At 44.8% G+C, this 24,282-nt stretch overlaps 1 protein-coding gene across 1 annotated transcript; it reads right to left on the bottom strand.

Annotated features, from left to right (window-relative positions):
* Positions 1-21,851: 21,851 nt before the first annotated feature.
* On the bottom strand, positions 21,852-23,127 carry LOC138892572 (uncharacterized). The gene is made up of 2 exons (XM_070176309.1): positions 22,609-23,127; positions 21,852-21,869 (listed from the first exon to the last, which is right to left on the bottom strand). The coding sequence occupies exons 1-2, from the start codon at positions 23,125-23,127 to the stop codon at positions 21,852-21,854; spliced, it is 537 nt and encodes a 178-aa protein (XP_070032410.1).
* Between the last annotated feature and the right edge of the window lie 1,155 nt (positions 23,128-24,282).

Here is a 24,282-nt window from a genome sequence, read left to right as displayed (position 1 = left end):
TCAATCTTTTAGCAGAGGCAGACTCACGATCGGTTGCAGCAAGAACGACACTATGGACTTCAGCCCATTTGGCATTGGCTTCGTCAAATTTAACCCTCAGCAAACCAATCTCTTGGCTAAGGGTTACCGCTTCTTTCTTGCTTTGCTACAAATGAGTCTCCAATACAACGGCTTCAGCAGCTTTGGTTTCCAATTCTGAGAGGCGAGTAGCAGTTTGCTCCCGCTCGGCCAAAAGTTGATCCCGTGTGGAAGTAAGTTCTTCTTTTTCCCGAATCCACTTTTGGAGGCCCTCGAAAGCAAGAAAAATGTCCTACAAAACAAGAAAGGCAAACTCAAGACATTTTCAGGCAAAAATAGAAGAAATAACAAAAGAAGTGAAGGATGTACCGCTGCGGCGTTATGCATGGACTTGTTCAAAAAGCACTCTCCCGAGAGAGCCGGTATCTTTTTCCAATATTTTCTAAAGCCAAAGGATTCATATAGTTAGCAAGTTCCACCGGCCGGGATAGAAAATTGCATCTGGTGGAGACCGAGAGAGTAACGGTCCTCCTCTTTTGCGGATCATCTGAAGGGGGAGCATAATTTTTCCCCAAATTCCCATGAACTGAGGATAGAGGTAGAAGAACACCCTCTTCTTGGGCAGATGCGCCTGGTGGAGATAATGTAGCAGTTGCTGGTGGAAGGGTTGGTGAAGATAGAGATGAAGCTGATGGTGTTGAAGGGTGAGAAGCAGCTACGACAAATGCAGTGCTGGTTGCTAGTTGCTCATCAACCAAAGACGGAAGGGACCCGGTACTCAGCCCCAAAATACAGGTCACGGCGACTAGGATCCAGAAGCGGGTGTTGCCATTTTCCACCATTTCATACTCCCCCCAGAGTGCTGAGAAATCATCCTCGGTTGGTGTAACTAACTCAACAGACAGAGCGGTCTATCAAATTGAGGTAGGTCGTCGTCTTCTATATAGAGAAGCTCCTTCCTTGCTAGCTTCTCCATCATCGTCAATCATCACGGTATCTATGGCCGGCCCGGGCAGAGGGCTCGTCACCACGACTTTCGAAGATGACTCAGGGGCAGCATTCTTTGCCCTTTTATTCTTTCCCCCCGCCGCGGAGGAACGCCTTCTTTTTGGTTGCTTGTTCTCCGGCCGGGGACTCCGAGAAGAAGCACTCGCGCTAGAAGCAGGCCCGAAGACGCCTATCTGTGAAAAAGCTTTCTGTAACAGCCTCACCGCATCAGCAGGATCAGCCAAAACGTCCTCCTCGGGTATGACAACTAAGCCCTGGGGTAGACCTATATTCAACATGAGAGAAGAATCAGATAACTTTCTCATAAGAAAAGGTAAGGACATGATGAGTTAAACTTTCCATGATTTTTGGCCTTCCTCCCATATTTCAGGGACAACTCTTTCCACGAGCGGGTTTCGGGTGTAGTACCGTCCAATATTTTCTGAACCCATTGGTCCAAGCCCTCAACCTTAGGGAGGAACTTACCGAGTCGCTGAGGCAGGTAAAGGAAGAAAAGTTAATAATGACAAGAAAAGGATATTTAACAAAAGTAGAAGAAAATATTATACTTACAAGTGCGGTTCCACAAGTTGGGGAAGGAAGGTGCCGAGGCCAGGATGATGTCACTGGTGACAACGGAGACAAATCGTTCCATCTACCCACGATCATTATCATTATCCATGATAGATAGCAATGCAAGGTGGCCTCGCTTGCTGAAGTCTATCACCCCCTCACGGAAGATCTTGGAGGAATAAAGGTTCATCAAATGAGCGAAAGATATCTCCTCCCCTATTTCCTAGCACAGACGTCGAAGGCAGGCAACCGTCCTCCACACGGAGGGACTCACCTGTGCCAAACACACTTGATAGCGGAGGAAAAACTCCTCAATGACGGAGTCAAATTATCCACTCAAAGAAAATGTCCCCAAAGTAAAGGGATACGTGTAGAAGTACATAAAACCCTTCTTGGGTAAGGTTACCCGCTCCTCCAGGTCAGGAGCGATAATGTCTAAATCCTGGCAATGACAATATTCCTTCACAGCAGGAATGTTGGATGGACGAATAGAAGAAGAATATCTGCTAATGACCCATGTACGAGGGCTAACAGAAGAAAATTTCTCTTCGAAGTCTTTTGTTGTAACAAGACTTATAGTGATGATGGTGCTCACTGCTGGAGGAGCGACGTCCTCAGCTTTGTTTTTGTTCTTTGAGAAACTGGTATTTTTTTAAGAAGAAGCCATTATATGTTATGGAAGAAGAAAAAGCTTTTTTCGTTGGAAGAGAGTTTAAGAAAGGTTGAAGAATAGAATACAAGTTAAATAAAGAGAGTTTGAGAGAGTTTAGAGAATTATGGAGTATGAATGAAGGAGGTTGATACGTATAAGTAAAGGTTTAGGCGGCTAAATTCGTAGCCATGATTACCTCGATAACCGGCAAAAGTTATGTTTAATCGTGAGATGACGCGTGTTCGGGGCATTAAATGCGAAGAGATGTACATCTAATCAACTGTCAAAGTTTTTCAGAGGGGATAAGTAATTCCCGCCAAAAAAAATGTTTCTACCAACATTCCGATGACACAAAGTTATGTCACCGGAAAGCAGGGAGACTATCTGTATAAGATAAAATATGCTATGCTAAGTGGTTGCATAAGAGAGTGACACGTGGAGCCGAAGGCGGAGGATACTTAAAACCGAAGACAACTGTTCCATTTGTCACCAGAAAGAATGACGCTCATAAAGATGCAATAAATACCTGCCGTCCGGTAGCATTTAATGGAGAATATTCCACATAATTTAGTACACTGCCTGCTACAAATAATTTGTCGTTTATGCTCACTGTTATACATTCTTCAATGGCCCTCATAATTGACATTAAAGAAAGGCATGATCCTAAAACCTTGTTCCCTAGGTGCAGCTATAAATAGTGATCTTTGTTATCATTGTAAAGGACACGAATTTTCTGCAAACCTATGCTATAATCGATTCAAAGCTTCATAGAATTTTATCTTCTTATTCCTTGACTTCATTGATGTTGTGCCCGGAAGCCCTGCTCCCGAAATTACTGTTTCTGCTATTTTGTCTTCATTTCAAGTATACAAAATTGTTCATGGAGTTTGAATTGAAAAAAATTTAAATTTCAATAATTATTTTTGGAGTTCTAGCTGCACATGTCAAACTTTAAAAATAATTCTTGAAGTTTGATCATTATCGGTGGGTATTTCTGAAGTTTTTCGTATTTTAACTGGGAATATTTTCATTCGAATATTATTTTTGTTTTAAAGAGTAATTATTTTTCCATTACATTTTAAATACTAGTTAAATACTAATAACAGGGATTAAAAGTGATTTTTTTCTAAAATAATTTCCCAAAAACCTGACCCTCTAAAGCATGATTTTCCGGCGCTTTACCGGATCAATACCGAGATTGAACGGGCTCTATTTCACCCGGTTTCAGCCCGGCCTAACCCTTTGCCACATTTATCTTATACCGCACCATTGGTGGTGAATAAAACCAATCTGTTAAACCTCAGACATATTAGTTTCAACCACCGACGATATTGCTATTATTAGCTTGACCATCTACCTTCTTTTCAGAAATTAAGCTCCGCAATCATGCTTATTGGCAAGCGAAGCCATGCATGTGTCCCGTTGGTGAGCTACCTTTGTCATTTGCCTAAATTTATTTTGCCTATACATGTAATGTGGAAGGTGCTTTTGCCATCAATACCAGCAGAAGTTAAGGAACAAATACTAGGGATTCCTATTTTCGCTTATAGAAAAGCAAAGAATACGCACACCCCTTGTACAAGTCCATAATTCTATTCAGGGATTCCTATTTTCGCTTATAGAAAAGCAAAGAATACGCACACCCCTTGTACAAGTCCATAATTCTATTCAATTTATGTTTTCGTTTTATTAATATTAGTTGAAAAATAAATCTTTTATATATCATATTCGTAATTTAATATTCGAATATTTTTAAAAATTGGTCAAACAGACATTGCTACTCCAATACGATAGAAGTATTTTTTAAATAAATAAGTTGTCACGACCGAATTTCACTTATAGGCCGTGATGGCGCCCAACGTCGCCACTAGGCAAGCCAACTGTGAACTAGCCATGTCTTTATTTTTTTAACAATTTTGAAATAATTGTTTCTTTATTTATTAAGTAAGAAAGAGGTGAAAGATTTAATAAAATAAAACATAAACAAATATAAGAACAAGTGTGGTGAAATAAATACTCAAAAGCCATCGAATGTCTACTAGCATATTTTCCAAAACCTGGTGTCACAAGTGTATGAGCTACTAGTAGAATATACAAAATACTAAACTACTGTCTAAAATAGAGTAGACAGAAAATAAATGCAAAAGAGAAACTCTGGGTGCTGCAGAACGGACTCGAAAGGCAGCTCACCACAAAATCTCGAAGTATCACGGGTGCGCGCCGGGATGACTAACATATGCACCTGCCTCAAATCCTGCACGATTAGTGCAGAAGTGTAGCGTGAGTACATAAACAACATGTACCCAGTAAGTATCCAATCTAACCTCGAAGAAGTAGTGACGAGGGGTCGACTTGACACTAACTATCGGCCAACAATTAAAAAAAATATAGAAATTCTAAACAGGTATGAGACATGGGAATGATAATAATAGTACAATGTCAAGCAGGGAATAAATGACTCATTAACTGATAATAAATTTCAAAGTCTCCAACCAACATCTATTAACACCGAAACAATTTCTGTCATTGAATAAATTTATAACCTCTCGAGCCATAAAGTAATATCGAGTGTAATCAGGCTCCGAGTATTATTACACATGAGTTATGCCGAAGTCGTACGACCCGATCCAAAAATATGTTGTGTGCACTGCCGAGGGTCGAACAACACGAACCATAGATGCATCTATTAACCTGCCAATGGGAACGACCCGCTCCCATGAGGGTAAGAAGTTTACCTTGCTCACGGAAGTACTTGCGACGGGAGTGGACATGGATTTCTCCGAGTTATTAAATGTTCCTCAATTCTTCCCAAAAATAAAAAATCTAAATTAGAAAGTTTCAACCTTACAATCACTAATCTCAACTTTATTTAAGACGATTAATATGCATAATAACATAACAGTACAATCAAGGCATGATGTAAATCTAAGACTACCCGGACATCTCATGGAATATAGCTACGTACGGACTTTCGTCACCTAGTGCGTACGTAGATCCCCACACAAGTAATTCACAACAAGAATACACCTAAGGGGGTGAGTTCCCACTTACAAGGTTAGGCAAAATACTTACCTCGTTCTCGAGCTCACTTTCAATCCACAAATATGCTTTAAAGCCATAACTCGGTGCCAAACAACCTGAAACTAGTCAGATATTATATAAATTAATCAATACATATTCAAAATTTCATAGTTTAACTATTAGAGTAATTACCCAACCCAAATTGGAAGATTCCTAAAAGTTACCTCGGACCTACGTGCCCGGATTCCGAAAATTTTCGAAGATAATTGTTACCCATAAACTCACGAACTAAAATATATCATTTTCACCTAATTTCATAATCATTTTCGTGGTTAAATCTCATTTTTATCAAAACCTAGGTTTTTCAACTAAACTCATAATTTTTATAATTTTTCATGTTAAAATCTACCCATAATCTATGTATTTGACTTACATTGGATAGAAACTACTTATCTGCAATAGCTAGTTGAAAACCCCTCTCTAAGAAGCTCCAAAATCGCCCAAGAAGTGAAATAAATGAGCCAAAATGGTCTAAGTCCCTTATTAAATGGACCCTTCTCCCTCCGGCGATTTCTGCTTCTGCGGAGAATCGGCCGCTTCTGCGGCTCCGCATCTGCGGAAAAAGCATCGTAGATGCAGCTCTCTCCCAGCTGGCCTACTTCTGCATTTGCGGACAGTGGCCCGCTTCTGCGAGCCCGCGCCTGCGACGCACGTGCCGCACCTGCAGCCTTGCCCATTTTTGCGCTTGCCTTCTTCGCACCTGCGCTTTCACAGGTGCGGTCCTTGCTCCACTTCTACGATACCTGGGAAGCCTACACCAGGCCGCTTATGCGGTCGTTGGCTCACTTCTGCGAGCTCACACCTACGGCTAGCTCCCCGCAAGTGCGATTGCACCAGAAGCTCTGTTGCTTCTGCCATTTTCTCCAAGTCCAAACGACTTCCGCGCATCATCCGAATGGCATCTGGGGCCCCGAGGCCTCTCCCAAACATATCAACATGTTTGAAATCATAAAACAGACCTGCTGGACCTCACGAAACACGAAAAACAATACCAAAACTAAGAATCACACTCCAAACCAAATCGATCAACTTATGAACTTCAAATTCTTCCAACTTGCTCCGAACGCGCCGAATCATACTTAAACTACTCGAAATGGTACCAAAATTTTGCGTGCATGTCTTAAATAACCGTACGGAACTATTCTCGGGCTCGAAATCCCAAACGGACCTCGATAACAACACAACCTACTCCTACCCAAATTTAAAGAACTTTAAAATCATCAATAAGCCGACTTTCAACATTAGGCGCCGAAACGCTCCTGGGTCATCCAAAACCTGATCCGAACATACGCCCAAGTCCAAAATTATCATACAAACCTATTGGGACCGTCAAATCCTGGTTCTAAGGTCGTTTACTAGAAATGTTGACCCAAGTCAAACCTAACCCATTAAAGCCAATATTAAGGAACTTAGTGTTCCGATTTCAACCCGAACCCTTCCAAACTCGATCTAACCATCCCCACAAGTCATAAAACAGTAAAAGCACATACGGAGAGTCTTATTTAGGGTAACGGGGATCTAGAAAGCAAAACAACCGGTTAGGTCGTTACATTCTCCACCTCTTAAACAAACGTTCGTCCTCGAATGGGTCTAGAATCGTACCTGGAGTGCCGAATAAGTGTGGATATCTGCTCCGCATGTCCTCCTCAGTCTGCCAAGTCGCCTCCTCGACTGGTTGACCCCTCCACTAAACTTTTAACACAGAAATCTTCTTGGACCTCAACCGGCGAACTTGCTTGTCAACAATGGCAACCGACTCATCCTCATAACCCAGGCTCTCATCTAACTGAACCGTGTTGTAGTCTAACACATGTGACCTGTCAGCATAATACATCCGGAGAATAGACACGTGGAAGACTGGATGAACTCCCGATAGACTGTGAAGCAAAGCAAGCTCATAAGCAACCTCCCCAACTCGTCTTAACACCTCAAATGGACCTATAAACCTTGGGCTCAACTTGCCCTTCTTCCCGAACCTCATGATTCCCTTCAACGGCGAGACTTTCAAGAGAACCTTCTCGCCCACCATAAATGATAAATCACGCACCTTCTGATCTGCATAACCTTTTTGTCTGGATTGTGCTATGTGAAGTCGCTTCTAAATCAACTTTACCTTTTCCAAGGCATCCTTCACAAAATTCATACCATATAACTTAGCCTCACCGGTCTCAATCCATCCGATGGGCGAACGACATCGCCGACCATATAAAGCCTCAAATGGAGCCATCTCGATGCTAGACTAATAAGTGTTGTTGTAAGCAAACTTGGCTAAAGGCAGGAATCGATCACACTACCCTCCGAAGTCAATCACACATGCTCTGAGCATATCATCCATGATCTGAATAGTCCGCTTTGACTTCTCGTCAGTCTGCGGATGAAAGGCTGTGCTGAGCTTTACCCGGGTCCCCAACTCACTCTGTACTGCCCTCTAGAAATGTGAAGTAAACTAAAGGCCTCTTTCTTATATAATGGAGGCAGGAACACCATGCAACTGAACAAACACTTGAATGTAAATCTGGGCCAATCTCTCTGAAGAATACGTGGTCACCACCGAAATGAAATGCGCCGACTTTGTCAACCTGTCGACAATGACCCAAACTGTGTCAAACTTCCGCAAGGTCCGTGGAAACCCAACTACAAAATGCATAGTAATGTGCTCCCATTTCCACTTAGGTATAACCATATGCTGGAGTAGGCCACCTGGCCTCTGATGCTCGTACTTTACCTGCTAGCAATTAAGGCACCTTGCTACATACTCAACTATGTCCTTCTCCATCCACCACCACTAATAATGCTGCCTCAGGTCGCGATACATCTTCGTAGCCCCTGGATGAATAGAATACTGAGAACTGTGTGCCTCCTCTAGAATCATTTCCCGCAATCCATCAATATTAGGGACACATAGACGACCCTGGAGTCGCAGAACACCATCCTCACCAATAGTAACCTCCTTGGCACCACCCGATAGTACCATCTCTCTGAGAACCAATATGTGCGGATTGTCGTACTAGTGAGCCTTGATCTGCTCGAATAGTGAAGACTGGGCGACGACGCATGCAAGAACTAGGCTGAGCTCTGAAATATCCAACCTCACAAGTCTGTTAGCCAAGGACTGAATATCCAAAGCTAATGGCCTCTCCTCTGCTGAAATGAATGCCAAACTACCCAGACTCTCCGCCTTTCTACTCAAGGCATCCACAACCATATTCGCCTTGCCCGGATGATAAATGATGGTAATATCATAATCCTTTAGTAAATCAAGCCACCTGCGCTGACTCAAATTGAGATCCCCCTGCTTGAACAAATACTGCAAGCTACGATGATCGGTGTAAACCTCACAGGACGCCCCATAAAGATAATTCCTTCACATCTTAAGAGCATGAACTATCGCGGCCAACTCCATATCATGCACGGGGTAATTCTTCTTGTGGGGCTTCAGCTGACGTGAAGCATATGCAATAACTCGCCCATCCTGCATCAATACACAACCCAGGCCAACGCGCGAAGTGTCGCAATACACAATATACATCCCCGAACCGGAAGGCAACACTAATACTGGTGTTGAAGTCAAGGCGGTCTTGATCCTCTGAAAGCTCGCCTCGCAATCATCGGACCATCGGAACGGAGCACCCTTCTAGGTCAATCTAGTCAAAGGTTCTACAATAGATGAGAAGCCCTCCACAAACCGATGATAATAATCTGCTAACCCCAAGATGCTCCTGATCTCAGTCGCTGTGGTAGGACAAGGCCAACTCTGAACTGCCTTGATCTTCTTGGGATCCACCTTAATACCCTCTCCTGATACAATATGCCCCAAGAATGCTACAAAATCTAACCAAAACTAACACTTGGAGAACTTAGCATATAGTTTCTATTCCCGCAAGGTTTGAAGCACCACTCTTAAATGTTGCTCGTGCTCCTCCATGCTGCGCGAGTAGATCAGAATGTCATCAATGAAGACAATGACAAATGAATCAATATATGGCCTGAACACCCGGTTCATCAAATCCATAAACGTCATCGGGGGCGTTAGTCAAACTAAAGGACATCACTAGAAACTCAAAATGGCCATATCTAGTCCGAAAAGCCATCTTTCGAACATCCGAATCACGAATATTCAATTGATGGTACCCTGATCTCAAGTCAATCTTAGATAACACCCTAGCACCCTGAAACTGGTCAAACAAGTCATCAATACGCGGCAAGTGGTGCTTGTTCTTAATGGTAACTTTGTTCAGCTGGCGGTAATCAATGCACATCCACATAGTCCCATATTTCTTCTTCACGAATAACACTAGTGTACCCCAAGATGACACACTCGGTCTGACGAACCCCTTTGCTAGAAACTCCTCAAGTTGTTCTTTCAACTCCTTCAACTCTTTCGGAGCCATGCGGTACGGTGGAATAGAGATAGGCTGGGTACATGTAGCCAAATCAATACGGAAATCGATATCACGATCTGGTGGCATGCTTGGAAGATTAGAAGGAAACACATCGGGAACTCCCGGACCATGGGAAATGAATCAATCGCCGAAGTGTCTGTGGTAGTATCCTAAATATAGGCTAGATAAGCCAAACAACCCTTCTCGACCATATGTCGAGCCTTCAAAAAAGAGATAACCCGACTAGATGCACTGATAGATGAACCCTGCCACTCCAATCTAGGCAACTCTAGCGTCGCCAAGGTAACAGTCTTGGCATGGGAATCAAGAATGGCATGATATGGAGATAACCAGTCCATGCTCAGGATGATCTCAAAGTCGGTCATATCGAGAAATAAAAGATCCGCTCTAGTCTCATAACCATAGAAGGTAATAATGCAAGACCGATAGATCTGATCCACAACAATAGAATCACCCACCGGTGTGGACACATAAACAGGAGTACCCAAGGACTCACGAGGAACACCCAAGAAATAAGAAAACAGAGATGAAATATATGAATATTTAGACCCTGGATCAAATAGTACTGAAGCATCCCTACCGCAGACAGAGATAATACATGTGATCATGGCATCTGAGGCCACTGCATCTGGTTTGGCCGGAAAAGCATAGAATCTAGATGGAGCGCCACTTGACTGGCCTCCACCTGTCTAACCTCCACCTCTAGGACGGCCCCTACCCACCTGCCCTCCGCCTCTGGTCGGCCGGACGGCTGGTGCGGTAGTTGGTGCTGTAATCATAGGCTGATGACCCTGTTGTACTGCCTTGCCCCAGAGTCTGGGACAAAATCTCTTCATGTGACCAGGATCCCCACACTCGTAACAACCCCTCAGAACGGTGTACTACTGACCTGAAGTCTGACCCTGATGGCCTAAATGCCCGCTGGAGGAACCCTAAATAACTGGTAGGCGGTAGGAACTCTCTGGCATGGCACTGAAATAGGGTCGCACTAGAGCACCCCGAGAAGGCGGCGGTGCTGGATATGCAGGTCTACTACGCTAACCCCTCACAAACTAACCTTTTCCCCTAGCCGGGGCACCATTGAGCTATCCAGAATATTGAAACTGCTTATCCTTCTTCGCATGCTCTCGGCTCCGCTGACGAACACCCTTGATCCTCTGAGCTATCTCCACAACTAGATCATACGAAGTCCCCATCTCAACCTTTCGGGACATAGTGTCCTGGATACTAGAGTGCAGATCGACAACAAACCTCTGCACTCTCTCTAAATCGGTGGGAAGTATCATGAGTGCATGGCGAGATAACTCAGAGAATCTCGCCTCGTAGTCGGTCACTGACATCTGACCCTGTTGGAGCTGCTCGAACTAAAATTGCTACTCTTCCTCTGAGAGAGTGTAATATATTTGTCCAGGAAGAGGCGTGTGAACTGGTCCCAAGTCATGGGAGGAGAAAATTCTGGTCTGCCGAGAAGCTAGGACTACCACCATCTACGTGCCTTGCCCTCCAACTGAAAGGTGGTAAAGTCCACCCCGTGTGACTCTAATATCCTCATGTTGTGCAGTCTGTCCCTGCACCGATCAATAAAGTCCAAGTGGTCCTCATGTCGCTCACCTCCAAATACATGAGGATGCTACCTGGTCCATCTGTCCTATAGCTCTTGCGGCTCATCGGCCGCAACTGGTCTGGGCTCAGGTATAGGTGCTGCAACTGGCAGAGCTCCGCCCACGGGTAGTGCACCCGGGGTTTGATATAAGTCAGATGCATGCCCTGGAGCCTGAGCGGTAGGGGTCTGTGCTCCTCCTCCCGCCTGAGACATGGCTGAGTCTGCTGGAAATAAACTAGTCTGAGCCACAGAATCCATAAATTGCAGCATACGGCCCATGATCTCCTGATTTCCTGGTGCAGACATGAAATCTGCTGGGGCTGGCTCTACTGCAGGCACCTCGCTCTGCCCCTCAATAGCAGGATCCTCCACAAGACCCACTGGTGGCATAACTGGAGCAACTTTGGGACGTCCTCGTCCTCTACCACGGGCTGGAGCCCTCCCTCGGCCTCTGCCTTGGCCTCTAGCAACAAGGGGGAGCAGCTCCTTCATGATCTTGTACATCTGCTGCGCGCGTTCTCACCATATGTGAGAGAATAAGAGAAATATACTTAGCATAACATCAACTGCACGATAGGAGATGAAGAAAGAGTAGTTTTCTAACACCTTATAGCCTCTCGAAGATAAGTACGGACGTCTCGGCACCGATCTGCAAGACTCTATTAGGCCTGCTCATAACTTGTGAGACCTACATGAACCTAGTACTCTGATACCATATTATCATGACCCAATTTCACTTATAGGCCGTGATGGCGCCCAATATCGCCGTTAGGCAAGCCAACCTTTAACTAGCCATGTCTTTATTCTTTTTAACAATTTTGAAATAGTTGTTTCTTTATTTATTAAGTAATTAAGAGGTGAAAGATTTTAATAAAACAAAGCATAAACAAATATAAGAACAAGTGTGGTAAAATAAATACTCAAAAGCCATCGAATGTCTACTAGCATATTTTCCAAAACCTGGTGTCACAAGTGTATGAGCTACTAGTAGAATATAAAAATACTAAACTATTGTCTAAAATAGAGTAGACAGAAAATACATGCAAAAGAGAGACTCTGGGTGCTACAGAATGGACTCAGAAGGCAGCTCACCGCTAAATCTCGAAGTATCAAGGGTGCGCGTTGGGATGACTGCCAGATGCACCTACCTCAAATCCTACATGATTAGTGCAGAAGTGTAGGGTGAGTATATAAACAACATGTACCCAGTAAGTATCCAGTCTAACCTCGAAGAAGTAGTGACAAAGGGTCGACTTCGACACTTACTATGGGCCAACAATAAAAACAATACAGAAATTCTAAACAGGTATGAGACATGGGAATGATAATAATAATACTATGTCAAGAAGGGAATAAATGACCCATTAACTGATAATAAATTTCAAAGTCTCCAACCAACATCTATTAACATCGAATCAATTTCTGTCATTTAATAAATTTATAACCTCTCGAGCCACAAAGTAATATCGAGTGTAATAAGGCTCCAAGTATTATTACGCGCGAGTTATGCCGAGGTCATGCGCCCCGATCCAAAAATATATTATGTGCACTGCCGAGGGTCGAATGGAACGAACCATAGATGAATCTATTAATCAGCCGAGGCGAACGGCCCGCTCCCATGAGAGTAGAGAAGTTTACCTCGCTCGCGGAAGTATTTGCGACGCGAGTGGATATGGATTTCTCGGAGTTATTAAATATTCCTCAATTCTTCCCATAAATAAGAAATCTAAATTAGAAGGTTTCAAACTTACAATTTCTAATCTCAGCTCTATTTAAGACAATTAATATGCATAATAACATAACAGTACAATCAAGGCATGATGTAAATCTAAGACTACCCGGACATCTCATGGAAGATAGCTACGCACGGACTCTCGTCACCTAGTGCGTGCGTAGCTCCCCACACAAGTAATTCGCTACAAGAATACACCTAAGGGGGTGAGTTCCCTCTTACACGGTTATGCAAAAGACTTACCTCATTCTCGAGCTCACTTCTGATCCACAAATATACTTTAAAGCCACAACTCGGTGCCAAACAACCTGAAACTAGTCAAATATTATATAAATTAATCAATACATGTTCAAAATTTCATAGTTTAACTATTAGAGTAATTACCCAACCCAAATTGGAAGATTCCTAAAAGTCACCCCGGGCCTATGTGCCCGGATTCCGAAAATGTTCGAAGATAATTGTTACCCATAACCTCACGAACTAAAATATATCATTTTCACCTAATTTCATAATTATTTTTGTGGTGAAATCCCATTTTTATCAAAACCTAGGTTTTTCAACTAAGCTCATAATTTTGCATGTTAAAATCTACCCATAATCTATGTATTTGACTTACATTGGATAGAAACTACTTACCTTCAATAGCTAGTTGAAAACCCCTCTCTAAAAAGCTCCAAAATCGCCCAAGAAGTGAAATAAATGAGCCAAAATGGCCTAAGTCCCTTATTAAATGGACCCTTCTCCCTCCGGCGATTTCTGCTTCTGCGGCTCCGCATCTGCGAAAAAAGCATCGCAGATGCAGCTCTCTCCCAGCTGGCCTACTTCCAAATCTGCGTACAGTGGCCCGCTTCTGCGAGCCCGTGCCTGCGGCGCACGTGCCGCACCTGCGGCCTTGCCCGCTTCTGCGCTTTCCTTCATCGCATCTTCGCTTTCGCAGGTGCAGTCCTTGCTCCGCTTCTGCGATCCCTGGGCAGCCCACACCAGGACGCTTCTGCAGTCTTTGGCATGCTTCTGCAAGGTCGTATCTGTGGCTAGCTCCCTGCAAGTGTAACGACCCGACCGCAATTGACATAAAGTTTTTCAAAGGGTAGGCTTGCCGAAACGAGGGACTGAGAAACGAGGGGACATCTGGCATAAATTTTTTCAAAAGAATTTGTTTAAAATTTGGCCAAATAAGCTGTTAAGTATATGTGTTTACCCTAAAAAATGGATAATAATTGAATTTATATGTGGTTTAAAGGATATGTGGATTAATTCAATACAAATAATAAATGGCATTAGATTAAACAAGTAAAAGACGTAATAAATTATCAAACCAATAAGGAGAATGATCTCGGTATCTGTAACGGCTTAACGAAGTGCCTGACTTCGATCCCGGGCTCACACTAATGAAGAATTGATGAACAGAAGTATGAATTTTGGAAAACAGAGAGAATAAGAGTATATTGTCTTGATATGCGAGTTACAATGTGTCCCATGAATAACAAGCTTCCCCTTCATATAGTAGGAGAGTTTTATCCTAAGTACAATTCTAAAAAAAGGTAAAAATCTTTCGTTTCGTCGATCACTGATTTTCTGCCAATACGAGCCGAGATTCACGTCGTGATATCCAGTTAGGTGCGGATATCACAGCCCATTGTTAGTCGTGTGCAGTTGCTTGGTAATGCTCTCTGAAGTCTCAATCCTCAAATTGGACCTCAAGGATATGGCCTCGATATCCCCGAGGGCGGGTGTTTTTCCCGAGCACCAATACATGACAGTCACGTTCATGCTCCGTTTTGCTCATCGGGAAGTCGAGTCATGCAACGTGCTCGGTTTTATACGTATACAGATAGTCCCCTCGTTTCTCAGAGGGTAGGCTTGCCGAAACGATGGGAAATGATAGATGACTTTGGTTACTTCCTTCGTACGTTACGACGGGAAGCCAAAATATCCCATCAATTGCGTCGTTCTGACTTCGAACACGTGTCGCTCATCGGCAGGTTGCCTCCGAATGCGAAGCATCGGTTGTTTCCCTATAAAAGCCTCCTTCCTTTGTCCCTTTTCTACTTTCCGATCAAACCGCTATCTTCAAGCCTTCCAACCATTATCAAAACCTTCTTCAAATCTTCATATCTTCATCCCTATTCTTCAACCTTCATAGCAATCTCTAGATTTCTACCCAAAACTTCATCAAATCTTCACACCCTGTTCTTCATCTTCAAAACCCATTTTTTCCAAAACTTCGTGTTTATTTCTCAAATTTTCAAACACACCCCCAGATGACAATGGCAAAAACATCAAAAACTGTTCCTTAACAAGTTTCCTCTTCATCTTCTCAACCGGCCGCTGGTACTGAAGCGGTTAATCCTGAGGTGGTTGCCCTTGAAATGGCTTCCCCCATTTTGGCTGCTAACAAACCGTCCGCCGAGCCCCTTTGTCGGCGTTTAACCCCGGGGGATGCTCAATTACAGACGACTTCAAGGTCGAGAAGCCTTCTCGCAAATAGGACCGGGGCGAAGGAGTCTCGAGATATAGATGTTCTGTGACCGAGGACGTTTTTCCCATAGTTCATAAGGAATGCCATTGGGAAGGTAAGGACGTAGTAGTCCCCAGGCCCGAGGATGTTGTTACTACCCATGTGGAGGGGTACTTAAGTGTTTACACTTATCCCTTCACATTGCAAGAGGTACGAGGTATGCCTCAAGCAAATCTATCCTTCATTGTGGAGGATCGTGACCCTCCTCCATTACTTCGTGAACAAGAACGAATCTCGTTGGTTCACGATCGAACACCTGCTCCGATTATACAGTCCCCGTATGTTACGAGGGGACTAATCAAGCTTACACGCCGGGCCAGCAAGACCTCCTTCTCCAGTATTGACGAAGACCGAGACCGGGGCTGGTAGGGATGCTTCGTCCAAGTGAAGACCAAGGATTTGATCCCCCCAGAATACATGCCATTCCCTGAGAAATGGAATGCATCTCGTAAGTGCAACTCCTTCTTTCAACATCATAATTTCTTCTTCTTTTATTTCGATCTTCTCGTTCATGTTTGTGGTTATGCAACTGTTGCCCGTGTTTCGAATGCGGTCCACCCGTTAAAGGAGTGGATCGAGGGTATCTGTACTTAGATGTCTTACTTTGAGAGCACATGGCGCAGACTCTTGAAGGGCCGATGGGAGGCCCGGTCTCACGGTAAGGCCTTTTTCCGAGTAGCCAACACTATGTCTTCACCTTCTATTATACTAACTCCTCTTCCTTCTTTATTATTGTAGGTTTGCCTAAGACCACCGAACTTAGGCCTTCGGAAGGGGACAAAGATATGCCCCCGTCCGTTGACCCCTCCGTTGCTGCTACGGGGGGAAAAAAGAAGAGGAAAAGAATACCCTCGGGCTCCCCGCGTTTCGAGGAAACAAAAATGAAGAAGCAGGTGCTCCGCAAGCCCATGAGGGGGTCCAGTTCCCGAGTGACTGCCTTCGACTCCCTCCTCTAGCTTAGGGATGAGCCGGAGGATGAGCCTATTTTCGTAACCCACAGGATGAACTATCCTGGGGACTGGGATGCATCCAAGGGGGAGACTCGCGAGATCGATCCCCCACCAACTCAAAAAGCTGACGCGGATTCCCGGGGTTAAACTTCCCAGGATGTCGGCTCTACACCAAAGGAAGTTCCCAATGTAATTGAGATCTCGAGGATGCCCTCCTACACCGAGTCTATGCTCGAGGAGGCCCAAGCGAGGAAGGAGAAATCTAACGAAGGGGATCATAGCTTGGACGATCCCCTTCGTTCCTTTTTCGACAGTGTGGGCTCGTCCGTCTTGGAAGACTTTTCCGGGCTGGGCAACCTGGAAGTGCCAAGAAAGGATCTGTCTTCAGAAGTCGACCGGCTAAACTCGAGCCCAAAGTTAATCAACTAGTTCCCCGCCCCGAATGTGGATCCCGGTCGTAAGAGGTCGATAACCATCACTATCCCGGAGGATGCCCGGGTTCTTTCTGCTCCCGTGAGAGTAGCGAGCTACCTCCGATGCCTGGTGACCAAAGAAGACCAGGCAAAAATGAATGGGGTGGACGTGTCGTTCCTGTTCAACGAGGCGCAGCAGGCGCTGAATCGGGTAAGGCATCATTACGCTCTTCCGAACTTTGACTTAGTTCTTGATATTTCTCATGTCTTCTTTCTTTTACCCTTTTAAAGGCCTCGATACTTCATAACGAAAGCTTTCTTCGGTACCGAACTGAGGTTAACTAGCTCGAGCTTGAGGTCAAGGAGCTTGCTGAGAAAAGAGATATGTACAAGCTTCTCAGCGAGCAACACGAAGGGGCCATCAGGGACCTTCAGGTCGGGCTGGATGAGGCTCAGAGGGATGCTTCGAACCTAAGGCGGGAACATGCCGATCTACTCGAAAAGGTAAAGGTTTTTGAAGTTAACAATGAAAACTTATTCATGGCGACTAATGACCAACACTCGCAGGTTTAGCAGAAGATTGACCGGATCGAGCAACTCCAAGTTGAAACGAATGAGCTCCAAGCCATGGCCGATGGTTGGAAGAGCAAAATGGACCGGCTGGCTTCGGAGAAGGAAACTGCTCGGGCACAGCTAGCATTGGTAGAGGTTCAACTCCGGGTGGCGAAAGAAAAAGCTGACAAGCGGTCCCAGTTGAATGATGAACTTCGATCACAATTGAGCTCGGCTCTGGCAGAGCGGGATGCCCTCGATAATGAATGTGAAGCTATAAAGTCTCAACTTCGCACAACCTCCACTGATGCTGAAGAGATGGTGGCCAAGTATAGGGCCGATGTCGAAGCAGTCGAGGCTCGCCTGAAGACTACTGCCGAGTACGTGAAGCGGCTATCCCGGAGGGAGACCCTCGAAGAGATCCATGCCCGAGGCTTTTACTTGTCGGCCGAGATCGAAGAGGCGAAGAGACTTGAGATCGAGGCCAAGAAGCTAGCTGAACCCGAAGATAAAGAAGGCTTTGAGGGCTCCGAAGAACCCGAAGGCCCCGACGGTTCTGGTGACGAGTCGGGTTCCGATGAAGACCGGGAGGAGATGCCTTAGGATTTTTTTTTGTTTTTGTATCTTTTACATTTATTTTGTTGAGGCTATTTTCATTGGCCTTTGTAAAGATATTCCAGAATGTATAAAGTTTTTCTTTTTTCTTTCGGAAATTTTCAAGTCTATTGTCTTCAGCATCATTTTACAATTACAAGCATCTCTAATGCCTTAGCACCGAATCAAACGTAGTAATAAGTCATTTTTCGGAGGTCCGAACAAGACTTGTCCTCGATGCAATTTTTGCTCGAACTTGTGTAAGCTCGGGGTAAACAAAAATTTCCCCAAGATGCTTCTTTAAATGTTGTTAGACTGTATCTTTGTTGAGGGTAACCTTTGAATAGGTTTAGAATTTTGTTGAAGGCCTTATATTTTGATTACGGGCTTCGGACGTCTCCGAACCATTTTTAGGGTGGCCGTAGCCTTTTAGGTTTGGGCACTGCCTAATAGGTTTTGTACCTCCGGGTTTTGATAACCCGAGTCGCCCGAGCTTATCTCGGATGGCAGTCCCCGGGTGGGGGTAGCCCTTTGGGCTCGGATAAGGGTGGCCCTTGGACTCGATAGTTCCCCGGTAGAAATAGCCCTAAGGCTCGATACCTTTAAGAAGCAAAAAATGTATGTTAGCAAGGTAGAAATTTTCTTTCATTTATGTGTGTAACGTACAAGATTGTAAGCGCGTAAAGGCTCGTATTATGGCCGAGGTGACCTACGTGGGAACAATTCATTCAACTGTTTGGCCCTTACAATAAATTCTAACCATCGAGCCTAGATTGTTCGAGCACAGAGTTACCTTACTTGCTAAAAATCATGACCCGGGGGTGATGGCCCCCAGTAGTCGAGGTCGATCTTCGAGTGGGCTCGGATACTATTGATGCGACCATTAACTCCGATTTAAAACCGGTCTTCGATTCTAAGTTAGCACGGTTTATTGTTGCCTCATTAAAAACCTTGCCGGAAAACTCATTTGGGACAAAACCGGTTCAAGGGAAAAAGAGTGCAATGCGTGCTTTCAGACCTAACAGCTACATTCTCCTTTGGCTATTGCTTGCAAGTGTTAGCCCAATTCTTAATATAAAAAATAAAGAAAGTGAATGAGGTCGTACCTTAGCAGTAGTATCGTTTTAAGTAAGTCACATTCCAGTTGTTTGATAGTTGTGTGTCGTTTCCTGCTTCGAGTTTATACGAACCTTTACCGGTAATCCCGATGACCCGATATGGACCTTCCCAATTCGGTCCTAGCTTCCCTTCATTCAGGTTCTAGGTGTTCTATGTTACTCTTCTAAACACCAAGTCCCCGATATTGAAGTGTCAGAGGTTGGCTCTTCGGTTGTAATATCTTTCTATCTGTTGCTTTTGGGCGGCAAGCTGGACTAGAGTGGCCTCGCGCCTCTCATCCAGAAGCTTTAGGCTTGTGCTTATGGCCTCGCCGTTTGATTCTTCAGTTGCATATTGGAACATGAGGCTCGGTTCTCCCACCTTGACTGGTATTAGTGCTTCGGCACCGTAGACCAATGAAAATGGAGTGGCCCCGGTACTGGATTTTGAAGTCGTGCGGTATGCCCATAAGACTTCGGGCAGGATTTCCTTCCATTTTCCTTTAGCATTGGTCAACCTTTTCTTAAGGTTTTGAAGGATTGTTTTGTTCGTCGACTCCGCCTGTCCGTTACCACTAGGGTGATAGGGTGTTGACAAGATCTTTTTGATCTAATGGTCCTCAAAAGAATTGCTTACCTTGTTGCCAATGAATTGCTTCCCGTTATCACACACTATCTCGGCCGGTATACTGAACTGGCATATTATGTGGTCCCAAATGAAGTCGACGACTTCTTTTTCCCGGACCTTCTCAAACGCTTGAGCTTCGACCCATTTAGAGAAATAGTCAGTCATAAATAGTATAAATTGAGCCTTACCGGGTGCCCACGGTAGGGGACCGATGATGTCCATTCCCCATTTCATGAACGGCCAGGGCAACAAGACCGAGTGTAGTAACTCCCCGGTTTGGTAGATCATTGGTGTGTGCCTCTGACATCCGTCGCATTTTTGCACAAAGTCCTTCGTATCTCTCTCCATATCGATCCAGTAGTAGCCGACTATGATTATCTTACAAACCAACGATTCTGCCCCTGAATGGTTTCGGCAGGTGCCCTCATGAACTTCCCCCAAAACATATTCAGTGTCTCTTGGCCCCAAGCATATGGCGAGTGGGCCATTGAATGCTCTTATGAACAGAGTATCTTCGGACAGGCTAAACCTGGCTACCTTCGTGCGTAAAGTTCTCTATTGTTTGGGATAGGGCAACTTCCCAGTCTTCAAATAGTCTATATGCTTATTTCTCCAGTCCCAAGTTAAACTTGTTGAGTTTATCTCGTCATGTCCTTCTTCCACTACTGATTTCATGAGTTGTACGATAGTTCCCGAGCCAAATTCATCGTAATAAACCGACGACCCCAAGTTAGCCATAGCATCAGCTTCGCTATTTTGATCCCGGGGCACAAGTTCTAGGGTCCATTCCTTGAATCGATGTAGCGTTTACCTGTAGTTTATCCAAGTATCTTCGCATTCGTTCCTCTTTCACTTCGAATGTCCTATTGACTTGATTTACCACAAGGTGGGAGTCGCATTTAGCTTCGATCACTTCGGCCCCCAGGCTTTTAGCCAATTCGAGACCTGCAATCATGGCCTCATACTCGGCCTCATTGTTAGTCAATTTCACAGTTCTAATAGATTGCCTAACTACGTTACATGTAGGCGGATTCAACACAATGCCGAGTCTTGACCCCTTTGCATTCGAGGCACTGTCAGTAAAGAGGGTCCAGATTCCCGAGGAGGTCCCCGAGGTTAACAACAATTCATTTTCGACTTTGGGTATTAAAGCCGGTGTGAAGTCGGCCACGAAGTCTGCCAAAATTTGAGATTTAATGGCGGTTCGGGATCGATATTCGATATCGTACCCACTAATTTCCACGGGCCATTTGGCCAATCATCCCGAGAGCTCGGGTTTGTGCATTTTGTTCCTCAATGTGTAAGTAGTTACGACACATATGGGATGGCATTGAAAATATGGCTTTAACTTCCTGGAGGCGCTTAGCAAAGAGATCGCCAATTTCTCCAGATGAGGGTACCTTGTTTCGGCCTCGCCTAGAGTCCTGCTAACATAGTAGATAGGAAATTGCATACCTTCCTCTTCCCGGACTAAGACTCCACTTACCTCTATCTTGCATACCGCCAAGTATAGGTACAACTGCTCGTCTGCCTTCGGAGTATGAAGCAAAGGTGAACTCAAAAGCTTGCTGGCACTCCGGGGTCCACAAGAAGTTATTCTTCTTCTTCAATAATGAGAAGAGCCGATGGCTCTTATCAGAGGTACTTGATATGAACCGACCCAGGGCGGCTATGCGCCCGATTAGCCTTTGAACGACCTTGACATTGTCCACCACGCTGATGTCTTCTATAGCTTTGATTTTGTCGGGATTGATCTCGATCCCTCGTTTGGACACCATGAATCCAAGGAACTTCCCGGACTCGACCCCGAATGCGCATTTCTCCGGGTTCAGCTTCATATTGTAATCTACGCACATTCTTAATTTATTTCCCTTTTTAGGCACTACCACTATGTTAGCTAACCAATCTAGGTACTTAACTTCCCGAATGGAACCTATTTTAAGGAGTTTGGATACCTCGTCTTTGATGAACGCATGCTTGACTTCAGACTGAGGCCTCCTATTCTGTTTAACCGGGTGGAACTTCGGATCTAAGCTCAGCTTGTGAGTAGTTACTTCCAGCGGGATCCCTGTCATATCAAGATAGGACCAAGCAAAACAATCTATGTTAGCTATAAGGAAGTCAATGAATTTTTTCCTAAGCTCGGGAGTTAACCCCGTGCCTAGGTATACCTTCCGATCGGGCAAGTGTTCGATTAATATGACTTGCTCCATCTCCTCAATCGTTGACTTGGTGGCATCAAAATCGTCAGGGGCGATGAACGACTTGGGAACTTCGTAATCATCATCCCCGCCTGCCTTTTTCTTTTCCGATTCGGTCAGGACCGGTGTCGGTGATTGCTATTTAGTTTCTTCCTTCCTAACCGACTTTGGGTTCTTTTATGTCGAGAGGGTGGTCATCGGGATCACCTCATCGACCGCGAACATTTCTTTTGCGGTCGGCTGCTCTCCGTAAACTGTTTTGATCCCTCCTGGTGTGGGGAACTTCAATGCCTGGTGCAGAGTCGAGGGTATTACCCTCATGTTGTAAATCCATGGCCTTCCGAACAGAGCGTTGTACCTCATATCCCCCTCGATGACATAGAACTTCGTTTCCTGAATGGTTCTGGCGGTGTTCACCGACAGAATTATCTCCCCTTTAGTAGTTTCACACGCCATGTTGAATCCATTTAGAACTCGGACTGCATGCACTATTTGGTCTTGTAAACCCAACTATTCCACGACCCTCGATCTGATGATATTGGCCGAGCTACCTGGATCAATCAATACACGCTTAACTCGAGATTTATTTATGAGTACAAAAATTACCAGGGCATCATTATGTGGTTGCACGATGCCTTCGGTATCTTCATCGTTGAAAGAGATAGTGTTCTCCAGCATGTAATCTCGGGTTTGCTTTTTCCTTGTAATGGACACCTTAGTGCACTTCAGCATTGGCCCATGTAGGATGTTGACTCCACCGATGATCATGTTGATGACGTGCTGAGGTTCCTCTTGCTCGGTCTGCTTGTTGGAGTCCCTATTCCTGGAGTGATTTTTAGCTCGATCACTCAGAAACGCTCGGAGGTGTCCGTTATTGAATAACCGGGCCACTTCTTCCCTCAGCTGTCGACAGTCTTTAGTCCTATGATCGTGGGTGCCATGATACTTACACATCAGGTTGGGGTCTCTCTGGGAAGGATCGTACTGCAATGGCCGAGGCCACTTAGTATCTTTGATGAGGCCGATGGCTGATACGATGCCGGCGGCATCGACGCTGAAGTTGTACTCCAATAACCTCTGTGCCTCCCTAGACCCGATTGGTCTGTCGAAATCGTTTTTGCTCATGAGTCCCCGATTATTATGACCTCGATAGCTTCTTTTTTCATTCCTCGCTGGGTTACGTCCAGATCCACTGCCCATTCGATCTCCGCTATACGGTTGGTACTGATCTCTGATCGGTCTTGGTTCATGATTGACGACTCTTTTAGACCTGTCATTAGTTCTGATGGGATACACGAACCCAGAGGGGGGCCCGAGCTCATCATCCTCCACTCTAATTTTCGATTGGTACTGTTATGGACGTCAGCCCAAGTTACCGCCGGGTACTCTATCAAATTCTGTTTCAGTTGTTGTGAAGCCAAAGATCTTTGGGGGTTGAGTCCTTGAGTGAATGCTTGAATAGCCCAATCGTCTGCAACCAGGGGCAAATCCACCCTTTCCATTTGAAACCTCGACACGAACTCCCTGAGCATTTCGTTATCTCTTTGCTTGACTTTGAAGAGGTCTGATTTTCTGGTCTCGACTTTGATGACCCCGGCATGAGCTATTACGAAGGCATCCGCAAGCATGGCAAATGAATCAATGGATTTAAGGGGCAGGTTGTGATACCATATCATTGCTCCTTTAGACAGGGTTTCCCCAAACTTTTTCAGGAGAACCGATTCAATTTCGTCATCTTCCAAGTTATTTCCCTTAATGGCACATGTGTATGAGATCACGTGTTCATTCGAATTCGTGGTCCCGTTATACTTTGGAATTTTGGGCATACGGAACTTCTTCGGGATCGGTTTCGGAATTGCGCTCGGAGGGAAAGGTTTTTGGACGAACTTCTTGGAATCCAAGCCTTTCAATATCGGGGGTGCTCCTGGTATTTGATTAACCCTGGAGTTATAAGTCTCCACTTTTTTGTCGTAGGCTTCGATTTTCTTTTCTCCTAATTCCACTCGTTTTGTCAGTTCCTCAAGTATCTTTATTATCTCGGGGTTGGTTCTGGGTTCAACTTCACCCGGCCTTTCTGTGGCCGGTTCATTTATGCGAGTATTTTTTCGAGATATTTCGGGCTCGACTCTGCTGGGGGCACGACTTTGGTTCTGCAACTGGGCTATCGCTGCATGTTGAGCCTGTAACATTTCGAAGATCACCCGCAAATTGATCCCATCACCTTCGCCGTCGTATGTACTCCGGGCCATCAATCGGGTTCCCCCGCTAACGCTGTTTTCG

The sequence above is a fragment of the Nicotiana tomentosiformis genome, chromosome 5, assembly GCF_000390325.3.
Source record: "Nicotiana tomentosiformis chromosome 5, ASM39032v3, whole genome shotgun sequence".
Lineage (NCBI taxonomy): Eukaryota > Viridiplantae > Streptophyta > Magnoliopsida > Solanales > Solanaceae > Nicotiana > Nicotiana tomentosiformis.
Note: the sequence above shows the minus strand (reverse complement) of the source record. Positions and strands in the feature narration are given on the sequence as shown.